A 20677-nucleotide genomic window follows, 5' to 3' on the forward strand; every position below is an offset into this window, starting at 1 on the left:
TCTAGGTCGTGGTCTTTCACTGAAACTCGTGAACGGTCTTCGAAACCGCAAACAACGGTGTCACTGTTTGATCGTGTCCCGTGTTTGTTGGTTGCGATGGGCGTCTGGGACTCCACCGACCCGACGCCAATACGTCACTTCCGTGACCATTTAAAATGTACATGTGAATGTACAACCTAGCCCCCCCCCCCCCCCCCCCCCTGGTGTCTCTCATGTAGATGAGAAAGTTAGCCAGTACAGTGCCACTGTTTTCTTGCACAGGAGCTGGAGTGACGTCAGAGTGACGCCGAGCTATGATTGGCTCTGGTGGCGAGGATAGTGGGTAGATCTTAATGTTAGATGCCTCGGGGTCTACCCTCTATTTTCTTCAATCAGCCAATAAGAGCTCGGCGTTCTGGCATTATCGCAATTCCTGCGCAAGAAGCAAACGAACTTGGGCTCCGCTTCACGTTCATCACGCAGTAGAGATACACGACCGCACGCTGGTACGACGCTCATCCAGATCGAAACGGGCAGATATAGAAGATGTTGGCGCTGTGTTCACAGTGCCTAATACTCTTTTCCACTTGTAGCAAAAAAAAAAAATAGATAGGGACAATAAAATATGGTATGTAACTTCAGCACGGTATCTATACTCCGTTTACCCCTAAGCTGACAGTACGGTGGAAGATATACCCTGCGCGACACTTAGTGCAAGCAAGCCCGATCGAGGATATTTTTCTTCTTCAATTGGGGTGGGCTGTCATCAAAACTGCACTGGTGGAAATTTGATCATTTACAAGTAGAGTTTCGTGTTTTGTTTTGTTGTTTTTTTCATATTGGGGGGGGGGGGGGGTCTTTTGTGTGTGTGTGTGGGGGGGGGGGGGGGGCATTTGTTTTCACAGATTCGGTGTTTTTGTGTGAATTGGTTATTACTAACAAATTTACACAAAGACACCGAATTTGTGGAAAATTATAAACCCCGAAAAAAAAAAGACAATACCCGAATTCGAGAAAAAAATTAACACCGGTAAAATTCTATGTCCCCTAATACCCTTTCGAAGTAAAGTGCGAAAAAAACCCTGATATTTTATTTGTGCTAATAATAGCGAGGCTTATATTACGTATGCGAGCGAACGCAAGCACCGTACGTTTGTGTTAACGTGGCGTCTCCACACAGCGCGTGCGCGAAGACCAAACTGCGGTCTTAAATTGACGCACGGGGACGACGCGTCAATTTAAAACCGCAGTTTGCGTGTCTCACGCGCATGCGCTGCGTCAAATACGCAACGCTAACGCAAACGCGCAGCGCTTGCTCCCGTGCGCAATACTCTTATACTGTCTCGGAGTGTGCGTACTCGCCGGACCCATCATCCGCCTCCCTTTCATGAAAGATAGAAGTACGACTGGTCCAACGACCACCTATAAGTGCTCGTCGGACCATTTGACAGTGAGGTACGTAAAAGGTGTACGCTTCCAACGCACTATCAACTTAGTGGTGAACGGAGTTTTATTAAAAATAAACCTTCAGCCCCGATGTGTTATGGGACGATCTCAGCCCTTCAAACCCCTTCAGCCCATCAGACCCTTCCGCTCTTCAGACCTTTCAGCCCTTTGAGTCTTTCAGACCCTCTGAGCCTTTCCTCCCTTTAGATGTCGAAATGACTGTTTACAAACAAGCCCGCGTTTGGCCAAACCAGATTCACGTGAAACATCTGCGCTTGCGCGGCGCCGACAGCAGCGCCTCCGCAGTGCCGTGACGTCAGAGAGTGGAGTAAAAGCGTCTCTGGGCGTCCTTTGTGCGTGCAGATTCTCCGCGAGCGGGTCCGGACGTGGGAGGCGCACCACGCGGTGGTGTGGAACAGCCACCCGGGGGCCCTGCTCACGCTGCCGTCCTTCTCGGACACCCTGGCACCCTTGCCCTTCCACCGGCACTCCCCGGGACACTGCCCGGAGGTGGCCACCCGGCGGCGGAACAGCTTCACGGCGGTGGTGTACGCGGCTCTGCCCACGATCCAGCCGCTGCAGCGCCTGCTCAGGGCCATGCTCCGCTCCAAGTACCTGGCCAGGGCAAGTTGGTCTCTCACTCGCGCAGTCCGGTCTTTTAATCGAGGGTGTTCCGGGCTATACACCCCTTTTGAAAGTGTGCTCCGTGTTGGAAGCTGCACAGTGACAGGTACAGGAGACGCCGCCAAAGCTGGAACACTACTAGTGTTACTACACACGTTTACAAGTACGGCCTCAGGGAGCCGCCATCTTGCTCGCTTGGGGAGTGCTTGGGCGCATCATCATCCGATTACGACGCCTTAGGAGAATTCTGGGTCCGTACACCTACGTTCCCAGAATTCTCTTTGATGCTTGCTTGATTTAGCGAAATATCTAGTCTATATTAACTCGAAAATTATTGGGCTAGGCAATAAAGTTCTAAGTAATAACGGCAAAACTTAAATGCTTCGAATCAGTTACATTTAGAGCTCTGCATCGGCCTCAGATTTTTATCGGGAAACGCCTCGGCTCCTCCCGTTTTAGACCTTTTCTGGGCCACGCCTTTACTCGGGTCTATTCGTATAAAACTTTGGCGTCCGGAACGACGTTACTAGATCAAGGTCAGTTCACTCGCTCCCTAGAACGACTGACGCCTTTTTCGTGACGCGTCCGCTCGGTGGCGCTCGCTGCGCTCTTAGCCCAGAGGTCTGTATCAGCACGGTTGTGGTCAGAAGCGGCGGAACCGGTGGAACGTTGGATGCACGCTGTCTGAGGTGGAAAGTGATTTTAATGTGATTTCTACTGAAAAATAAAAGTTTCCGCGAAAGTTTGCGTAAACAGAGCTTCGCACGTAGAAGGGTTTTCCGCGGTCGCATGTGGGAGCGGCAGGGAGCGGTGCCGCTGGTGGCGCGGAACGCTATCCGCCCGTGTCCGCGCGCACCTGCCCGCGTGCGGGTGGTAGCAGAGAACGACCGTTTTCGAACGTCGCCCTTTTCCGTGCAGCTTGTCGACTGAGAGATCTGAGAACGGTGGCTTGGAACGCTTCTCTGACAGAGGTGTCTCCGACGTTTTTTTAAACCAACTTAGTAAAACTAATAAAAAAAAGCGCTTAGCATTGCTACTTACATAACAATGGTGACATTGCTAAGTTAGACTAGACTCCGTGTCAACTATGCTGAACCTAGTAGGTCTACAGCCCTTCCACGTGCGCAAAAAGATGACCAGATTGAAGTTTTTCTTTTTTTCATTAGCTGTATTTCTATAAATTAACCTCGAAACAATTCGAAATTCTCGAACGCATCAAACGCGACACAAACACTCACAATCTGTTCAGCCACTTTTTTGCGAAAGCTAAGAGATATCTTTTTTTTTTTTTTTTTTTTCACAAACACGATTAACGATTGGGAGGGATTACCTCCCACAGCTTGTCAACATGACGACGCCTTTTTGAAGAGTATTTCCATACCTTGAGCAGGGTTGCCATGTAGTTTCTAGCTTAAACCGCCAAATGCCAGACGGTGTCGCCCAAAAGTAGCCAAATGCAAGGTATTTATGTAGCCCAAAAGTAGCCATATTCTGCAGAGCCCAAAATATCGTGCGCTGGAATGTGCGAGCTAAATTCAAAGGCACTGCGTCTGCATATCTGGGGTTTAGGAGCAGCTTGCGAAATCTACGACATCTTGAATTGTATTGAACGTTTTATGTCAAACACAAAAGTACAACAATTTTCCACACGTGTTTTTACAGTCGCATAGTTATGAAGCACTCGCTCGTGCACGGCTTACTCGCCTCATATGACTTCCGTGTTAAAACGGGCAAAAACTTCTTCAGCAGGGTTCGTGTCCTTACAGCACTCGTTCTTCCTAAGAAAAGCAAACTTTACATAGAGGACGTTTCGAAGAGTTGGAAGGGACATATTTTTTTTAGGCCTGACTTTGTGAGGGACACGTGACTGAATACCCTCTCCACGGCGGCATTCCACATGGGCAGTGTCGGGAGCGCGATGGCAAGCTCGGATAGCAACGGAAACAGGGCTGCTCCTGCGCATCGATCTTGGCCTTGTTCGGAATATTCATTGTCCCAAATCTGTTGTCTTTGGTTATGGCTCATTGTGCTTTAAGAAACTTCAACGATTCGCTAAAAAGCCTCCGTCGACACATGCGGTACAGTACGCGTTATCAGCCGACATCAAATTCTGCAGGATGTATTGAGTGGCCTTTTAGTGTCATTTTTCCTCGGATGAGGTGCCTCCTGTAGGAGGATGGTGGGTAACTCGAGAAAATAGGAGACGCCGGTAGGAAGCAGAAAGAACTTGGGAGCGTCGGAGCTGAATCCAGGTCACGGTAGCTCATGCCCACGCATTTTCACGCAGAAGATCCCTGAAAGCGGGAATCCAGAAAGGGTGGACGGTCGGTTTGTGTCCATGCTGAAGTGTTTTTTGTATACCTACACTAAACCAAGCAAAACAAAAATGGCCGCGTTAGGATGCGGAATAGCCCAAAAACGCCACATAGCCAACCGCCAGATTTCGACGCCAAATGCATGACAAGGTAGCCCAATTTGGTTATTAATAGCCCAATTTGGCAACCCTGGCCTCGAGGCTAGGTGGCGCAAGCTACCGCCCGTTACGAAGGGTAGAGCCATTAACATCCATCCATCCATCCATCCTTTGTGTAAACTGAGGGAAAGGAGGAGACGAGAGAGGACGTCTGAGGGCCGAGCTCTGATTGGACTGATTAGTGGGTACACCTGAAGCTCGCTGCCTTCGTCTCCACTGCACTGGTCGAACGCATTCAAAGGCGGTAGCCAAGTGAGCGCGTCCGACTGGTGCGGTGGAGGCAAAGGTGCCAATGCTTGATTCCAGTGCTTGGATCTGTACTTGAAGGTTATTTCCGGATGTCTGCAGGTATTCGCTTTGTGTTGGACATGCACCGTAATAATATATGTTATTTTTTTTTAAATATTTTATACCGGTGCATAAAAAAGTGTTGTTTGTTTTATTGATTACGCACCCCTCCTGTTTGGAGTGCCCTAGGGTCTGCTGCTGTGTCCTAAAATACAAATACGAATGCACCATTGACTCACCCAAGTTCTCGGGTGAACCCGTGGGGTACCCCAAGGAGAAAGCCAACGAGGTTTGCACTTCCCACTGGGTCTGAATGGTCCGCGAGCGAAGTGGGGCTGCGATATGATTTCGCGTGGAAAAAAGGAATGGGGTTCGGGGTGCCCTTTCGCCTGACCCGATTATTTTTGCCTCCCGACGAAAAAAGGGAAAAATCGAGTGCTCGCTAAGGTCTCGGGTCGCTCTTAGACTCGTTGCTCTTAATTTCCGGTTGTCGTTGGAAGATCGCCGTTTCTTTGTCCTTTTTTTTTGTGTGTGTTCTTTTTTTTTTTTTTTTTTTTATCTTGTTCGTCGCTGCTTGTCTCCCTTTGTCTCCATCTTCTATCTCGGTGCATCTCGTCGCATTTTTGTTTGCTTATATTTTTGTTTCTGTATTTTTTTCCGCTTGTCAGGTCAATTTTGTTTGTTTTTTTTCGATTATTTTTTTTTCTCCACCGCGGCAGGTGTAGATATTTTTCTCTTTTTTTATTCTTTCTTTCTTTTAGGTATTGTCTTTCTCGTTTCGAATAAGATGGGATTATTTTCCCGACCTGGAGGATAGTCGCGCGCGCGCGTGTTCTCGCTGCCGAACAAAGAATTGGTTTCCGCGGCTTTAGACTCTCAAATGGATTTCTAAAGGGTCGGAATGGAGTAATACAAAAAAAAAAAAAAAAAAAAAGCTTTTTTTTTATTTTTTGCATTTGGTGTATTTGGTTTTTTTGCTTTCTGAATTTTATTTGCCTGCTTGATTTTTTTTTTTTTTTCTTTTGCTTGAGAGAGTTGTTTTGACCTTACCCGTAGTGAGGTCGCATAATTTGGAGTTTAATCCATCCGCCGCAAACATACGTGATTGGTTTTAGATGGCAACGCGCACATCGGGCTTTCCGTATTTATTTATATATATATAATTTTTTTTTGTTTGTTTGTTTCATCCACTTGGCAAATACTTTACGAAGGAAATACATCAGATTCCGCGAAAATCGAACCAGTTCCTGCAGATAGAAGGGGGGTGTTTTCCTTGAGCTCGTGTGTCAGGTGGGGAAGCCAGCTTCTGGGGTATGATGAAAAGGCGTGCGTGGGAGAAGCCGTCTTTCAGGTCCTACTCAGCTGGTTATTTTTATTTTCATCACTGGTGCCGTTTCCGATGTCTCGTTGTCCGCTTGTTTTTATCTGCGCTACGCAGTGCTGGCGAAAGAGGTATAAACAGTTATAAAATTTACCATCGCACATTGCAGAGATCAGTAATTGCACAATCAACTTGTGAATGTGGAAAATATAACCATTAACCATGTGAGGTTTAATATGATCTGCAATGGACTCGCATAGCATCTGAACCCGGGGACATAAAAAAATATTAAGACTGTCACGATGGACCTTTGCTGTGTCTATTTTTTGTTCATGTGTGGTTTAAACTCAACTCATGTTGCCATTTGATTAATTTGCTTCTTGCCTACACACTAGTTTGCATTTAACACAAATTGATTTGTCTCTAAATTTCTATACAATTTTAATAAATAGGTCGATGGCACATAATATGTCTTTGACATGTTTCACTTTCAAGGCACTTAAAAAGTATCTCAAGACATACTGCAGATGATCTTGCTCTTATTTAAAAAAAAAAAAAACATATTTTTTGTTAAACATTACTTTGGATTGCTAGGAGGTTCGTCTGATTATAGTATTTTACAAAAAAATGGATGGGTGAATTTGTTTAGCAAGACATGTACTTCAGACACTGGTCAAGCCAAATGTCCAATATCTGTCCTCATTATAATTTATTATAACACGGAAGGACAATGCTGAAACAGAATCATTTTGTAGAAAGCTAGTAGCAAGTCACACAGGTCAATCAGTGCCTTGTGGCAAATTGGTTCTATGATGAAAACATCTCTCGAAGGTGTAACATTAATCCAGATAAAATTAGATGCATTTCTTTGCTATAGGTCAAGGTAAAAATTTCTCTATGCCAAAGGCCTTTTTTCGCCAAGTAAAGAACAGCGACATTTTCTGATGCCCCCCATAAGTTCAGTCCACTCAAGAAAATCACCTTGGTGAACTCTTGAAACATTTGATGTAATCCAGGTATTGAGTATATTTATGCATTCCTGAACAGTTGTTTTAAATTATTGTTTCAGATTTCTCTTTTTAGCTTTCTTCTTCATTAATTTCCCACCCCAGATTGGGTACCGAATGGGGTGAATGCCATGTTGGGTGTCCGGTAGGGGTGTTCTACATTTGGTACCCCAGATTGTGCATAAACGTGGTACACTCCACGTTCAGCACCGAATGTGGTGAATCTCATGTTGGGCGCCCATAATGGTGTTCTACATTTGGCACCCCACATTCGGCACCAAATCTTGTTATACCACGCTCTGCACCAAATGTGGTGGATCCCACGTTGGATGCCCAGTTGTGGTGTCATACACTGGGCACCCCACATTTGCACCCCCCCACTGGGCACCAAATGTGGTTTTTTAAGCTGTTGTCTGAGAGGAACCTATGGTGAGAGTTTGCTAATTAGTCTAAAGTATTTTTCTTAAAAGCAAAAAACTGTGGAAGACAAAGCACAACGAACGTGACACGTGCAAGATGGTTCCTTACCGACCACCTGGTCGGCAAGGAACCAACCGACAGGGTGGTCAATCCAATTAGCATAGGTGGTATTCACAATCCTGCCCCCATCTACGTGGATGGAGGCAAGGCGGTGGAGACGCAGAGTGCAGAGCACCATCGGCAAACCAGGCAAACACGGAAAATTGTACTCCCGTGCACTCCTCCGTACGAGACGGGAGTAGGCCCGCTTGCGCCCGGAGAACCAGCTCGATACTGGCCCTCTCGCCTCTCCGTCGCCACTTGGACAACTATGATCGGCCAGGAAGCCCTCCACTTCGTGTCAAGGATACGCTGGAGAAACCAGCCAAGGCCGCACCCATGACAACAGAGCACGATTCTCCCTCCTCAAAAACCACCCAGATGTCTGCTGGCTGTGCCAAGTCCCAATAATTCATTAGGACGCCCAGCAGGCCCGCCGCCAACATGGAGAGTTTCAAAGAGGTTGGGCCGCCCTGCCTGCATAGCAGCCGCTGTACAAGTATTTCGCCGAAACCAGCCAGACTTTCTGGCTTCAGCGGCCCTCGGCACCGATCAAGTCCCAAGGCTGACCATCACCAAGAGTCCCGCCCCCGACCAACTTTGGGAAAACATATTCATCGCCGAAGACCTGGCCCCCGGCTTCTGCACCGAATGCGCACTGCTACCACAGGTGCCGGCCCCCCGACCGACAGCTTCGGCCCAATCAGCCCCCACCGTCGTCAGCAACGCCGAGATGGACGAGCTTGAAAGACTTCTCACCAACGACGTAGAGATGCCCGACGTCCCAGAAAAGCCCCGGCACCTCAGGCTTGAGGGGGGGGGAGGTGTGAAAGATGAAGCACAAAGGACTTGGCACATGCAGCGAGATGGCGCCGTCAAACACCAACGGCAAAATAAAGACAATGGAAAGATGGCAAAAGGCTCGAGAGTTGAAGGCTCGTGAGGAAGGTGGAGCAAGCGTAGCACGGGCGAGTGGCAGCTGAGACGGCGTGGAGAGCGGTCATCAAGGGGCGGAGAAGCACCCAGGCAGAAGAAAGCAGGGACCAAAATCGAAAGACGAGCCCGGTGAACGAGAGGGCGGAGACACTCAGCAGGCAAGACCCCCCGGAACCTGAGGCAACTGCTGTAGAGCCACTTAGTATCATAATACCTTTTTAACGATAACGTTGTCCCGCCTGGTTTCCTCGGAAGTGAACAGAACGCGGTCTGATCGGGCAGTATACACGAAGGGCCCACAAAACCAATTTGTTGTTCATGTTTATACAGCACGTCAGTCTGTCTTTGAGGTGCAGCAGCACTGGTTTACGCTGTGTAAGAGAAAAATTTAGCCAGTGCAGTGCGACCGCTAGCCTGGGGTCTTTAACGTGCACCATGCAGTCATGATACACGATCGCGCACCGGTACGATGCTTATCCAGAGCGAAACGGGTAGGGTTGGGGTTTGAACCCAGGATCCCTGGGTTCTGCAGCGCGACCTTTCACTCCACATGTGCCAACATGCTCAGCCGCCAATACTTCCTAGGTGCCAATCCTCCCAAGGTTTTTACTATCCTTCTTTCATGCTGCCCTTGTTTGTCCCTTGTTTCCCACACTCCTTAGGGCTTGTTTGGAAAAAAGCGAAGAAGCAATGGCCTTTGCCTTCTCTGACGTCCCATTCTCCCGACCGCAGGTCTTGGTGGTGTGGGGAAGCGAGCTTGCGGCACCCTCTGCCTCCAAGCTGGTGGCCGGCAGCGGGTCGAGCCGTGTGCCCGTCCACGTGGTGGTGCCCCCCCGCAGGGGTATTGGGTCCCGCTTCCTGCCCCATCCGCTCATCGAGACAGATGCCGTGCTGGCGCTCGACGAGGACGTGGCGCTGAGCTCAGAAGAGGTCTGTACATACTAGATTTTCGGCATTTTCGGCTAAATTACACAGCAGCAGCTGGAAATGGATGCTGCTCATGCTGGAAATCAGAAATTCCAGCTTGGAAGTACATGATTCACCTGGAAGTTTCCCAGCTAGATATGGAAAAATCTAATTTCCAGCAAGAAATTTATCCACTTCTGGGTGGAAACAGCCTGGAATTCGGCTGGGAAAATAGATTTCCAGCTCCAGCCGTAGTCGATTTCCGGTTCCATAACACAGCCTGGACTGGAAGCATTTCTATGTGGGACCCTTAAAAGCAGGTGGTAGGTTACGCCACTGAGCCTGAAAACTTTAAAAAGAAACATGATCCCTTCCCTCTTATGCCAATGCATTCCTGTAACTACTATCACCAAGCCATGTGGATTATCGCCAGGATGACTTTTTGAGGGATCGCGCAAAGAAAAGCCTCTAAAATCATGCATCCCCTGCCTCCTCCCCTCTCGGCGAGGGAGTCACCAATTGTCTTCTGGTCAAACCTGGTCGGTGTCACCCCGACACTGGACCCATTGGGCAATAGGGTTGGGACTTTGGGCCGAAGCCATAGGGGGGGTTCCGTTTTAACCCGTTTCACTTTATTCAATTTTCCCTCGTAGTTTTTTTTCTCATCTTTGTGCTTATAATCATGGTTGCCAGCTACCCAAAGGCTTATCTGAAATTGCAGAAAATGCCTTAACGTCCTCCAGAAATCTTAAAACAGTTTGCGGCAGAGCAAGACGATATTGCCCGAGCTTCCAAGCTCAGTGTCCAAATCTGAGAAGATCGTATTTTCGAGCTGCAATGGTTAGATCAACAATTGCACCTGCACCATAATAGCAGCGCCCACACGAAAACCGAGGAATGGATTGCCAATACAATAGTTTTAATATAATAATCTAGAGGGAAAGGTCCCATGCATTGCGGCCGCTTCGGAACAGCAGTGCTTGGACGTGGACAACAGTAGTCCCATCGGTGGTCCTGATGGGCTCAAATCATTGGAGCTGCTTTAATATACACAAAAAAGCAAGAAAGCAGCACTCGCAAGCTCTGTTCTAATTGTTTTTCTCGCTTTATTTTTTACTGATTTGGCAAAAAACATCGGCATCGTGCTTTGTATAAAAGAAATAAAGCCGGCAAAAGCTCGAGCAACCCCGTGTCGTCGCGGCAAAATGAACAATACCCAACTTTTCGTCTGCTTTTTTTTTCAGCTCTTCTCTATCGCTCTCTTTCTCATTCTTTCTCTCGGGATTACCGATGTCGGCGGTAGAGAGTTGCCGCATTCTGCTAGCTCCTGGCTTTACCCCCTGGCCAATACTCTAAGCATACCTTAGTCCAGTGGTTCTCAACCATTGATGTTTTGTCGACCCCTGTGGATCGGCAGAAATGATGGAGGATCCCATTTATGGTTGAGGAAGGGAAAGTTTTAAGTTGATTATGATTGTGATTTAAATAAATGTATATAACCAAGGGCTAGGGTGAAGTTGACTTCTCTCATTGACACACAAAAGAAAACGCAGACCCCCATTTGAGAACCACTGCCTGAGTCAGTGGCTCGAGCAGAAACCTCTCTAGCACTTAGATGAAAAATGCCGGGTTGCTGGGCTGTTGGCACATGTGTGGCAACTGATATTACGTAGAAGAGAGGTACTGGCACATGCTCGCAGTGCATTTCAGAGTTCAGTGGACAAAGCTGGCAGTGCGCAGGAGGACATTTTTTGTGACGGTTTGTAGTCGCCGTCTATCCGCATTAACCACTCTGCAGGAGACGGAAGCGTTGTCCGTGTTCACCGAACAAAAAGAATTCATTATTTTATAAAGACTAAAAATGGCCAAAAGTTGAATGGGAATCATTAGGACTTGCACAAATAAATCCATAATATTTGTTTTTAGGAGAACAGACCCTAATCTTTTTTTGTAGAGTCATAATTGTGCAGAATGTATTCTGGTTAGCCTGTATGTATGCATGTACATGTTTAGTTTTGTCTTGGGTCGTTTGCACATACACATACACGTTTATACAAACTCAGCTTATATCTTCTTTTTTTTCCTATTAAAATTAACTGGAGCCTTTTGCATTAGATTTAGTGGGAAAACTTCCCCACTGTGCTAGATTTAGCATTGAACGCTGTTTCCTGATGTGCACTCTGTGAGACTATTAACACAAACATGATTTTGGTGGTTTTTTTTTCACATTTTACTTTAAAAGGTACTAGCAGGCATCAAAATTCACGCGTTAGCTCATGAACTGAGCACTTTCCACCACTGTAGCAGTTTTGATGGCAATCCTTCAATACTGAGCAGAAAAGTGTAGAAAACAGGCGATGGCTTGTTCGCACTAACAGTGTTGCTGTGTGCACATGCATAATGTTCCAAAGGGCAAAACGAGCCTTGTAACAGGTTCTGCCATAAGAATTAATTACGAGGGAGTGCCTACCGTACGCAAGCCGCTGACATGCTTTTAAAGGGGCCATATATCCGTGATTTTCGCTCAGTAAATTTTCTCGTGTGGCTCTTCATTTTTCAGAAAACTATGCGAAACTATACCCGAAAAATCTTCCCATTTCTGTAATGGGTTTGTCTTATGCAGAGTGCGAGTTTGTCTGCCTCTTGCACAGTGGTTGCGATGATGTCAGAACGCCGAGCTCTTATTGGCTGATTGAAAAAATAGTGGGTAGACCTCAAGACATTTAGCATTGAGGTCTACCCACTATCCTTTCAATCAAAGCCAACCAGAGCTGGGCATCGTTCTGACATCACCGCAACCCCTGCGCAAGAAGCAGATAGCTTGCTCTCTGAAATCTGTTCATACTTGTGCTTGAGGGTTTATAGCGCTGACATATTCACCTTACCTGCCTGATTTGAATCAAAGATTTCTAGCCTATCGAAAGAAACCAGAACTGCGGCAAAATAAATTGTAATGACGGACGTCATTTACCCACTAAAGAGAATGCCGCCCGCTGGAGCGGTGCTCAATCGCACGTGTGATCCATTCTTCTCCCTTTTTCTCTCTCTCTCTCGTGCTCGTAGAGACAATTCTTGGCAAACTTGCTGGCAGTAGATTAGCAAGCGCGTCTCGCCCTACCCTCGGTCTTTTCAGATGGACTTTGCATTCCGAGTGTGGCAGTCCTTCCCCGAGCGCATTGTGGGCTTCCCTGCTCGCTCCCACTACTGGGACGACACCAAGGCGGCCTGGGGCTACAGCTCCAAGTGGACCAATGAGTACTCCATGGTGCTCACAGGTGCTGCCTTCTACCACAGGTTAGTGGACGGCGCTGGATTTCCAAATCATCACTAGTATAGGGCAGTTTCGCGAAGCACCTTTAAACTTCCGGAGGCATGCGGTTTAGAGAAGCTCGTTTTATTGAACGCCGGTTTACCCACCCCTGTTTATCGAATGCCTTTATACAGAAACCCAGTTTATGGAAAATGGAAAGAGCCTCGTTTTAGTGAATTTGGCCACCACGAAGCTGCATGTACAGGTGGGCCAGGTGTGTTAACATTTTTGTAATGAGCCGCCCCTGACTCGTCACGAAGCGGCGTAAATGGGGGGGGGGGGTAGGGGTAGGGGTAGGGGTAGGGGTAGGGGTAGGTAGGTAGGGTAGGTAGGGTAGGGGATCTGGGGGGTTAACATGCGCTTTAGTGATACATGCGCGAAGTAGGGAAACCTTTATTCAAACAGCATCTGCTTTTCGATAAAAGGTGTTTCTCCAAACTGAGGCTCTGCTTTCTCCAAACCGAACTTTGATAAAACGTGCCTGTTCTCTAAAACGTGTTTCAATAAAACGGCGTTTGATCAGCCTTAATAAGCCCCTTCACTTCCGGTAAGTCACGTCCCGCCATGTTGATGAACTGCGCCCGCCATTTTCCCCGCTAGTTTGCACGCAGACGCTTGGTGGTCGGCAACGTTTTTGTCATCGGCGAAATGCACGAGAGTGGCAGCGGCTTCGTCGACGACGGTACTCATCAAGTACGACGAAGGACGTACTTAGGTTGCATAAATCCCCGCTTACTAAGCTTCTTTTTCGTTCGAAGTCACCCTGACGGCGTCTACCGGGAGCTTCGTGGCCGCCACCCGATCTACTTCTCGATCGTCCGCTCTTCTTGAGCACGAATAAAGACCGACGCGTATAAAAACCGAGCACCGTGCCGTTGCTCTTTCGTGTCTTTTGCGTTTTTGACTATTCTGGCTGGCCAGTTCATCACAGCATGAAAGTCTGAAAAAACTGCTTCTGCGCGTGGAAGGACACAGGGCGAAGTTGGTCGACACGGTGCTTGGCGAGATTTTTTGAACCGGAAGTACTATGCCACACGAAACAGCCCTACACTTGTTTCCATCTTAAGAACCACAGTGTGCTTGCACTCCCCTCTCCTCCCTTCTCTCCCAATGCATAGGAACAGGGCCGGCCTGCGTAGTAGGATAGGAACTGCATATTAGTAGAACAATCTAGTAGGTGTAAAGGCATTTCGTGGCCAGGTTGTACGTGCGGTGGCATTTGGGAGAAAATGAAACGTCCCCAAAGTAGAGGTGCATGGACGGAGGAGAAAAGTCCTTACTACATTTGCAATTTCTTCGCCGCATGTATCACTCCAGTACACAGCATGAATATCACTTCCATATCGAGTGTTGCTTTCAAAAACCCAATCAAGCGCTATGTCACCTTTGTCCAGACTTGTACAAAATACTCAAAAAAAGTATTTAAGTAAAGTTAACTGAATACCAGGCTAAAGAGTATCTGAGTGGAGTACTAAATACTCATAAAGGTAACTCTTTGCTTTCAAGATACCCTCAGGTTACAAATTGTTATAAGAGGCAAAAAAAAAATAAGAGGAGTTTTAGGGAACAGGTTGCCTCCTCCCTCCAATCAGTGTGAAAGAAAAGATGTCCTCTCGCCCCCACCCTTCACCCAGGGGGGCCCCATATCGGAGGGTTATCTTGGGTGGAATGAAAAAAAAACGCTAGTAGGTGGGAGAGGGAACAAGCTTCTTTGTGCTAACGGGGGCAAAAGACAGGCTGCCACGGACACAAAAGTGATGTCTCCGGAACTGAATCTAGCTGACCGTCGACCTTCTTCCGGAAAAAGGCGGAAATAACATACAAGTAACTTAGAAGTGTGCACGAGTTATTGGCATAAATTATCTGTTAGAGTAACGACTACTGATTTTCGAAAGTATTTGCAAGATACCAAGTTACTACCCAAAATATATAAGATACTGCAATTCGAGCAGAGTATCTAAGTTACGCACAAGTCTGCGCTTTGTCCCGTTCGAAGCAACGTCAAATGCCGGGCGACTTTCTTTCTCCCCGCCGCCGCAGGTACTACCAAGAAATGTACTCAAGGTGGCTCCCAGAGAGCCTCCGCCAGACGGTGGACGCGGCCCACAACTGCGAGGACATCCTCATGAACTTCCTGGTGAGCCAGGTGACGCGGCTACCCCCCATCAAGGTGACGCAGCGCAAGCAGTACCGCGAGGCCGCCACCTCTCCGGCGACCGCGTACCCGTCGCCCTGGAACGACCCGGACCACTTCGTCCAGCGCCAGGCCTGCCTCAACACCTTCGTGACCCACTGGGGACACATGCCCCTCGTGCGATCGGCACTCCGACTGGATCCCGTGCTCTTCAGGGACCCCGTGTCGAACTTGAGGAAGCGGTACCGCCGCATCGACCGGGTCGTCGGAGGCGGAGTGGGGAAGAGCTGAGTTGTCGTCGGTTCATGAATGGTGCCAGGAGTGGCGCCGGTCTCCACTTCGGGAGCCGTGGCGCCAGTTGCGGCCCCGCCATCCCGCTCGCTCCGAGAGCCGTCCCAAAGAATGGAGTCGTCAGCGGAACTCGAACTTCGTCGGGGGAAGTCGAAAGCGAGAGACACGTCGAACTTCTCCCGTGTGTTTGGACCCGTGGTGCGTGTCGTTTCCGCGACCGCGCTGCCTGCCCTCGAGGCGACGTGTACCGATCTACAAGGTGGTCGCTTTTGTTTTAGAGGACTTTTTGTTTCGTTGACGTTTGTTGTTGATTCTTGTTCTTGTCGTCCGCTTTTTGCGTCCGCTTTTTTTTTTTTTTAATTTTTGGGCATCTATACTTTTGACTTGTTCTTAGTTTTGTCGAGCTCATGCTTGTAGGTAGTAGTCATGCTTGATTTTTGTGCCAACTCGAACACAGATAATGACGACAACGGTTTATAGTAGTATTTAGGTATATGGTATGTTTTTTGGAGAGTTATATCAGATTATACATACAACTTTTGTTGCTTTTCCTTTCTCTTTTTTTAAGAGAGCATTTGTGAAATATCTATTCTAGAACGTCTCTTGTTTTTTGAACGACACCCGCGTGTTTTTGCGACAATCTTTGTTCGGAGGTCCCTTTTACTGCAGCATCCATCTTGAAGGACGACTTTATCTTTCTTTTTGTCTTTTGTTTGTCTCGGCTTCGAACCACACGTCTAAACGGGCCGTCGTCGAGAGGGAATCGAACGTCTAGAAACAAATACTTGGAGCCGGACGGTGGGGTCCAATCGTGACGTACGACGTCTCGACCCAATGTCTCCGGTCACTCGACTTCAAATCGCCGCTAACTCGCGGGCCACTCGTCGCAGAGTGCACTTACCGACATTTCTTCTCCGCACTGCATCCACAAACTGGAGTGCCGAACTCTCGTACGCGGCGGCGAAATCTTAGAGTATCTTCTTACGTGGGCAATACTCATTTACCCCATCTGTTACGACGTAGAAAGTGAAGGGTGGCTCTCTTTTTGCAGGCGCATAGTTTCCGAGCATCTTCTTTCCTTCGTTTTGATACGGCAGACGATTGCCGCGACGATGAAGGCGGGCTTCCGAAAGGAGCGGTGTGTCATCTCATCCGGTTCCAACCTTCTCGCTCTCCCGCGTCTCGTACACCCATCTGAAAAAGAAAAAACGGTGCCTTACATGTCCACACCGCCACTTTCCTTAACTTCCTTCATCTAAGCTCTAGCTCGCTTACCTCTAGGAGTTTGTAGCTGCGGTCAGCGCGACAAAGCTCAAGGCTGGAGTGGCCGGTTCTGCTTCGCACCGTCGGGAGTCTAAGAAGTAATGCGGAGGAGAAGAATGCTTCTACGTAGTATCGTGGGGACTCTGGTCCCCTCGAGCCGAACCCTTCTTCCTCGGCAACTGTCGTGGAGTCCTAACGTTTAAATGGTAGTGTCCTCTCGTTCTGCTGCCTGCGTCACATTTTTATAGAGCGAAACACCGAAGAAGGGCGTTGCGCGGAGCACCAGTAATAATCATACCTGCCATACTGACATCACAACCGAAGGAAAACACGGATCATGCATGGTTGTATGCTCGATCACGTCCGCTCAGCACACGACATGGTTTCGTTTGTAGATTGTTTAGGACAATTCCAACTGGGCACTTGCATCGTGATCATCAGATGTTGGCCGCACGGTCTGGTTCAGGACGTCGAACGTCAGCCATTGGTGCTCTTGAACGTCGTCTGCAAGTTTCTCCGCTTTTTCTTCGCAGTTTCCGACCGGTCGCCGGGGGCGTTCCGTGATCGCGCATCGTCCACCAGACCCCTGGCATGACAATCCGTTTCTGTGTTCCCTCCTCTTGCGCTCTTGCATTTTGAGGCAGCCTTCTTTTTCTATTGCTGTTTTCTTTGCAGCATTTTTTTTTTTTTTTTTGCATGTGAACCTTAATTTTAATGTCAATCAAATTTACTCAATGCCATCTTTGTTTTTCTAACTGGTTGCTGTTCCCACGGTGTTGCAGCTTATTTACGCTTTCAGCGTCTGGTGTGTCCTTCCGACACTGTCTGTTCCTTACGGCATTGTGAGCTTCTCAGAGTGAGTGGATTGAGTGAGTGTTGGACGGCAATAGAAGAGCGTTTCGTGTTGCGTTGAGGTTATTCTTTTTTATGTTTCCTTTCCCCTACCCTTTCCTCTATAGACTATTTAGACAGTAATAATGCTAATAATAATAAGAAAAAAAAAAGAATACGTCGGGCTTTCAGCGCTTTCCTTCCGGTTCACAGGAAGAGGCGTCCTTACAGATATTTACACGTGGAGTTACAATTTAGGTCTAGCCACAGTGCACACTACGGCACTCTTTGTGCCGACTTTGTGTAGACTCTTTTGTAAGGCGCAGTTTCGACACTACCGGAACGCTCTTTGTGGCCGAATGCAGCTGTTTACGGCCCTTGTGGGTTGGACAGGGCCGCCATCGAGGACTGGACAATGCCACGAGCAATAACAATCGTCGGAGAGTCAACGCTCTGTCTTGAGCACTACCAAAGGCTTATTTATTGGAAAGACGAGCGAAGGGCGGGATCTGGGTGCCCTCGTCAGTCCTGTATGCATACGTACAAAAGAAAAAGGAAGAGCTACCCATTGATGCGTATGGTTTGCATAGGGACAATCAAATGGCAGAATTATTTTGCAGAATCTTGTCATACTTTGTCTTCTCTAATTTGGTTTTTCTTTCTCCCTGATTCGCACCAAGAAACAAAACCTTTGGCAATATTGTCCTAAAACTACGCATTCTTCCGTGGTTTGGTCTGCAGAGCGCTGCTCTCGAGTAGGTAATGCTTTGACGACATTAAATAATTTGTACTGCGAGCGTACAGCAATGGGCATCGAAACATTCCTAGCACGGTAGGATATGCTTGAGTAGGTGTGTTTATGATTCATATTCTGAATGTGAATTAATTTATCCTTCTAAAGTTGTGGTTCACGTGTGGCTGTGAATTGAACACTCGCCAGTTCCAAGGGCATGAACTTTATGACTGAATGACTGTCTTTTTCTTTTTATTTTCATGTTGATTTCAGATAAATGCCCTTGGCAAAAATGGGCTGCAAGTAGGGTTTGTAATCACTGAAGACAACTCTTATCAACTGCTTTGGGTGTGTGCCCGAAATTCCTTATCAGTGAAAATTGAGATAGCTCGCCCTTACACATCGCTGCTGGTACATCGTTCAGTCATTTGTTAATAATGTACCGTTGTACACACAAATTGTAAATATATATACAAACACACTGCAGAAGGGTTGTAATAAAAGTGCGTTTTTTTACGTAGTAATATTTTTTGTTTGTCTGAAATCCTTGGGTATGTGCCGTGGTTTGCTCCTGGGCAGCGGCGACCAGCCACTCATGTGACAGCCGCTCAGTCGGTCTGCCGTCACTAAAGCAGACTGCCACGTCTTTCGTGGAGGGAACAGCGTCCCAGACACCTTCCAGAACATTGTGGCGACAATCTGTGGGCTACGGGTCGTGCCACTATGCCACCACAGCCCGAGCCCCTAGGAAGGTTCCTTAGTAAGCGACTCCGGAGATCCTGGAGATGGATTAGTGGCAGGAAACGACACAGTTACGATATTTCGCCCGCGGTGCACAGGACTCAACATATGCTCACTCCCAAGGATATTGAAAGAATGATCATTGGGTACGTATATTTTATTCCAAAGTTTATCCAACAGCTTTAGATGGGGCGCGTTTTTCTTTCTAGTCGCCGACAAGGCGAGAACGGCAGGGACGTCTTTCAGTTATCCCGCCTCCAGCGCGCGCTGCCCAGCTTCGATAACTTTTTCGGCGTCTCGTGATCCTCGAGCGTGCACGCGCAGCGAATGCACGGCGGAAGGCAGCGAGCGAGTGCGTGCCGTGCGTGCTTCGAGCATTCCAAAGAGACGCCCTACGCCCTGCCGTTACCTTTCTACCCATCCACATCCTTCCACAGAGGAGTCTTTGCTCTCAACTGACATGCAGCGCCGTCGGCGTCGCAAGCGGCGTAAAAAAAAGTCTCCGCACGACCAGTCCTGGAGCGTGTGGAGGATTACCGAGCAAAGCTGGCTGCCGCTGTTTCGCCGAGTTTCGGGTCTTTACGAGAAATACCCGCTCGTGTGTTTCTGCCGGTGCGATAATCAAAGGCAGATCGCCGCACGTAGCAGACTTGTAGAAGTTGCTTCGTCTCGAAGTTTCAAGTGCCTGTCCGGCTGGTGGTTTTGCCATGCTCTAAACATGACCCGCGGTACAGTTCGGCGCTCTCACGATGTCGTCTAAAAGGTCCGTATTGTTTGAGCCCCATTCCTCCCCGCGATCTCCGAAAATAGCCTTTCGTAACTTCGAGCGCCGCCGCGGCCGCAGGACCTTTTCTTCCCCGCTTTCTACTTTGTCTCCGGATTACCCCTACGACGTCTCGGAGACTGGGAACCTAGCCGGAGGTGGTCCGGAAATTACGACTGCGCGTGTTCCGATCCGATCGGTTGATTGCAGCCGGGAAACGCGTCAAGAAAGAACGATGCTTTTTTTTTTATGTCTATATTGATTTCTTTTTCTTAACCGAACTTGTGCGCTGGCACGTTGTTACCTTTCTCTTTATGTTATAGATGGAGTCGCCCGTCGATTCTTGGTTTCGTACCACTCGGGGCCTTGAAATCAGCATTCCAAACAAAAGACTTTGTTCTTGGCCTCAGACTTTCTCGTTTGTCGGCGGCGAAAGTTGGTGAATACTAATCGTGGACGAATGTTATCGACGTCGTCTGATTGGCCTAAGATAAAAAAAAAGGTCCTTTCTCCGGGCGCTCCCTCCTGTCCGATCGCAATCGGTCAACTGATCCCCCCAGTGAGGCGTTTCTAATCAGCCCGTGAACTGGAAGACCACGACAGCTAGCTCTACACTCATTGCCATTTGACGATGATCTTTAAAGAAACGCGGTAGGCTGAGTGTCCCGAAAATTGGTAGCGTTTCATTAAATGCAGCGGACATTGCGGCGAAACAATATGCCGTTCCGGCGCTTTCTCTTGTTTCGCTCTGTTCTAGTGCCTTGTGTCAACTTGAGCTTTCGCCGCCGTGTAAGGGATGGGATCACTCATTGTGGCGTTGAAAATCGTTCCGAAAAGTAAATAACCCGAATACAACTCTAACATTGGTGAAAAGACGGTGAGAGTGCAGGCGAGCTGGTGGTAGCTAATCATGTCGTATTACACCTGAGATTGCGGTGGAAGAAATCGGAAGAACTTTCAGTGGAAGAAATCGGAAGAACTTTCATTACACCTGAGACTGCGGTGGAAGAAATCGGAAGAACTTTTTGAGACGTTCTCTGTGTCTGTTCCTTCTACTGAAAGTTCTTCCGATTTCTTCCACCGCAGTCTCAGGTGTAATACGACATGATTAA

General features: G+C 48.1%; 2 protein-coding genes across 3 annotated transcripts in view; both read left to right on the forward strand.

Moving 5' to 3' along the window:
• Positions 1-18585, forward strand: part of LOC8036499 (exostosin-1b) — a 165867-nt gene extending 147282 nt beyond the window's left edge. The window contains exons 4-7 of the mRNA XM_029974101.4: positions 1789-2049; positions 9326-9523; positions 12633-12793; positions 14850-18585. Of these exons, the coding sequence (XP_029829961.2) occupies positions 1789-2049; positions 9326-9523; positions 12633-12793; positions 14850-15234 (1005 nt within the window). The 3' untranslated portion in view covers positions 15235-18585. The remainder of the gene's footprint in view (positions 1-1788; positions 2050-9325; positions 9524-12632; positions 12794-14849) is intronic.
• A 723-nt stretch (positions 18586-19308) lies between these two features.
• Positions 19309-20677, forward strand: part of LOC8036498 (serine/threonine-protein kinase 3) — a 29359-nt gene continuing 27990 nt past the window's right edge. The window contains exon 1 of one of the 2 annotated variants that reach the window (XM_029974103.3): positions 19309-19565. In XM_029974103.3, coding sequence (XP_029829963.3) covers positions 19552-19565 — 14 coding nt within the window. In that variant the 5' untranslated portion in view covers positions 19309-19551. The remainder of the gene's footprint in view (positions 19566-20677) is intronic. The other variant, XM_042288663.1, reaches the window with a different exon arrangement.

This window comes from Ixodes scapularis, unplaced genomic scaffold (assembly GCF_016920785.2).
Source record: "Ixodes scapularis isolate PalLabHiFi unplaced genomic scaffold, ASM1692078v2 PGA_scaffold10__122_contigs__length_95168666, whole genome shotgun sequence".
Taxonomy (NCBI): Eukaryota; Metazoa; Arthropoda; class Arachnida; order Ixodida; family Ixodidae; genus Ixodes; species Ixodes scapularis.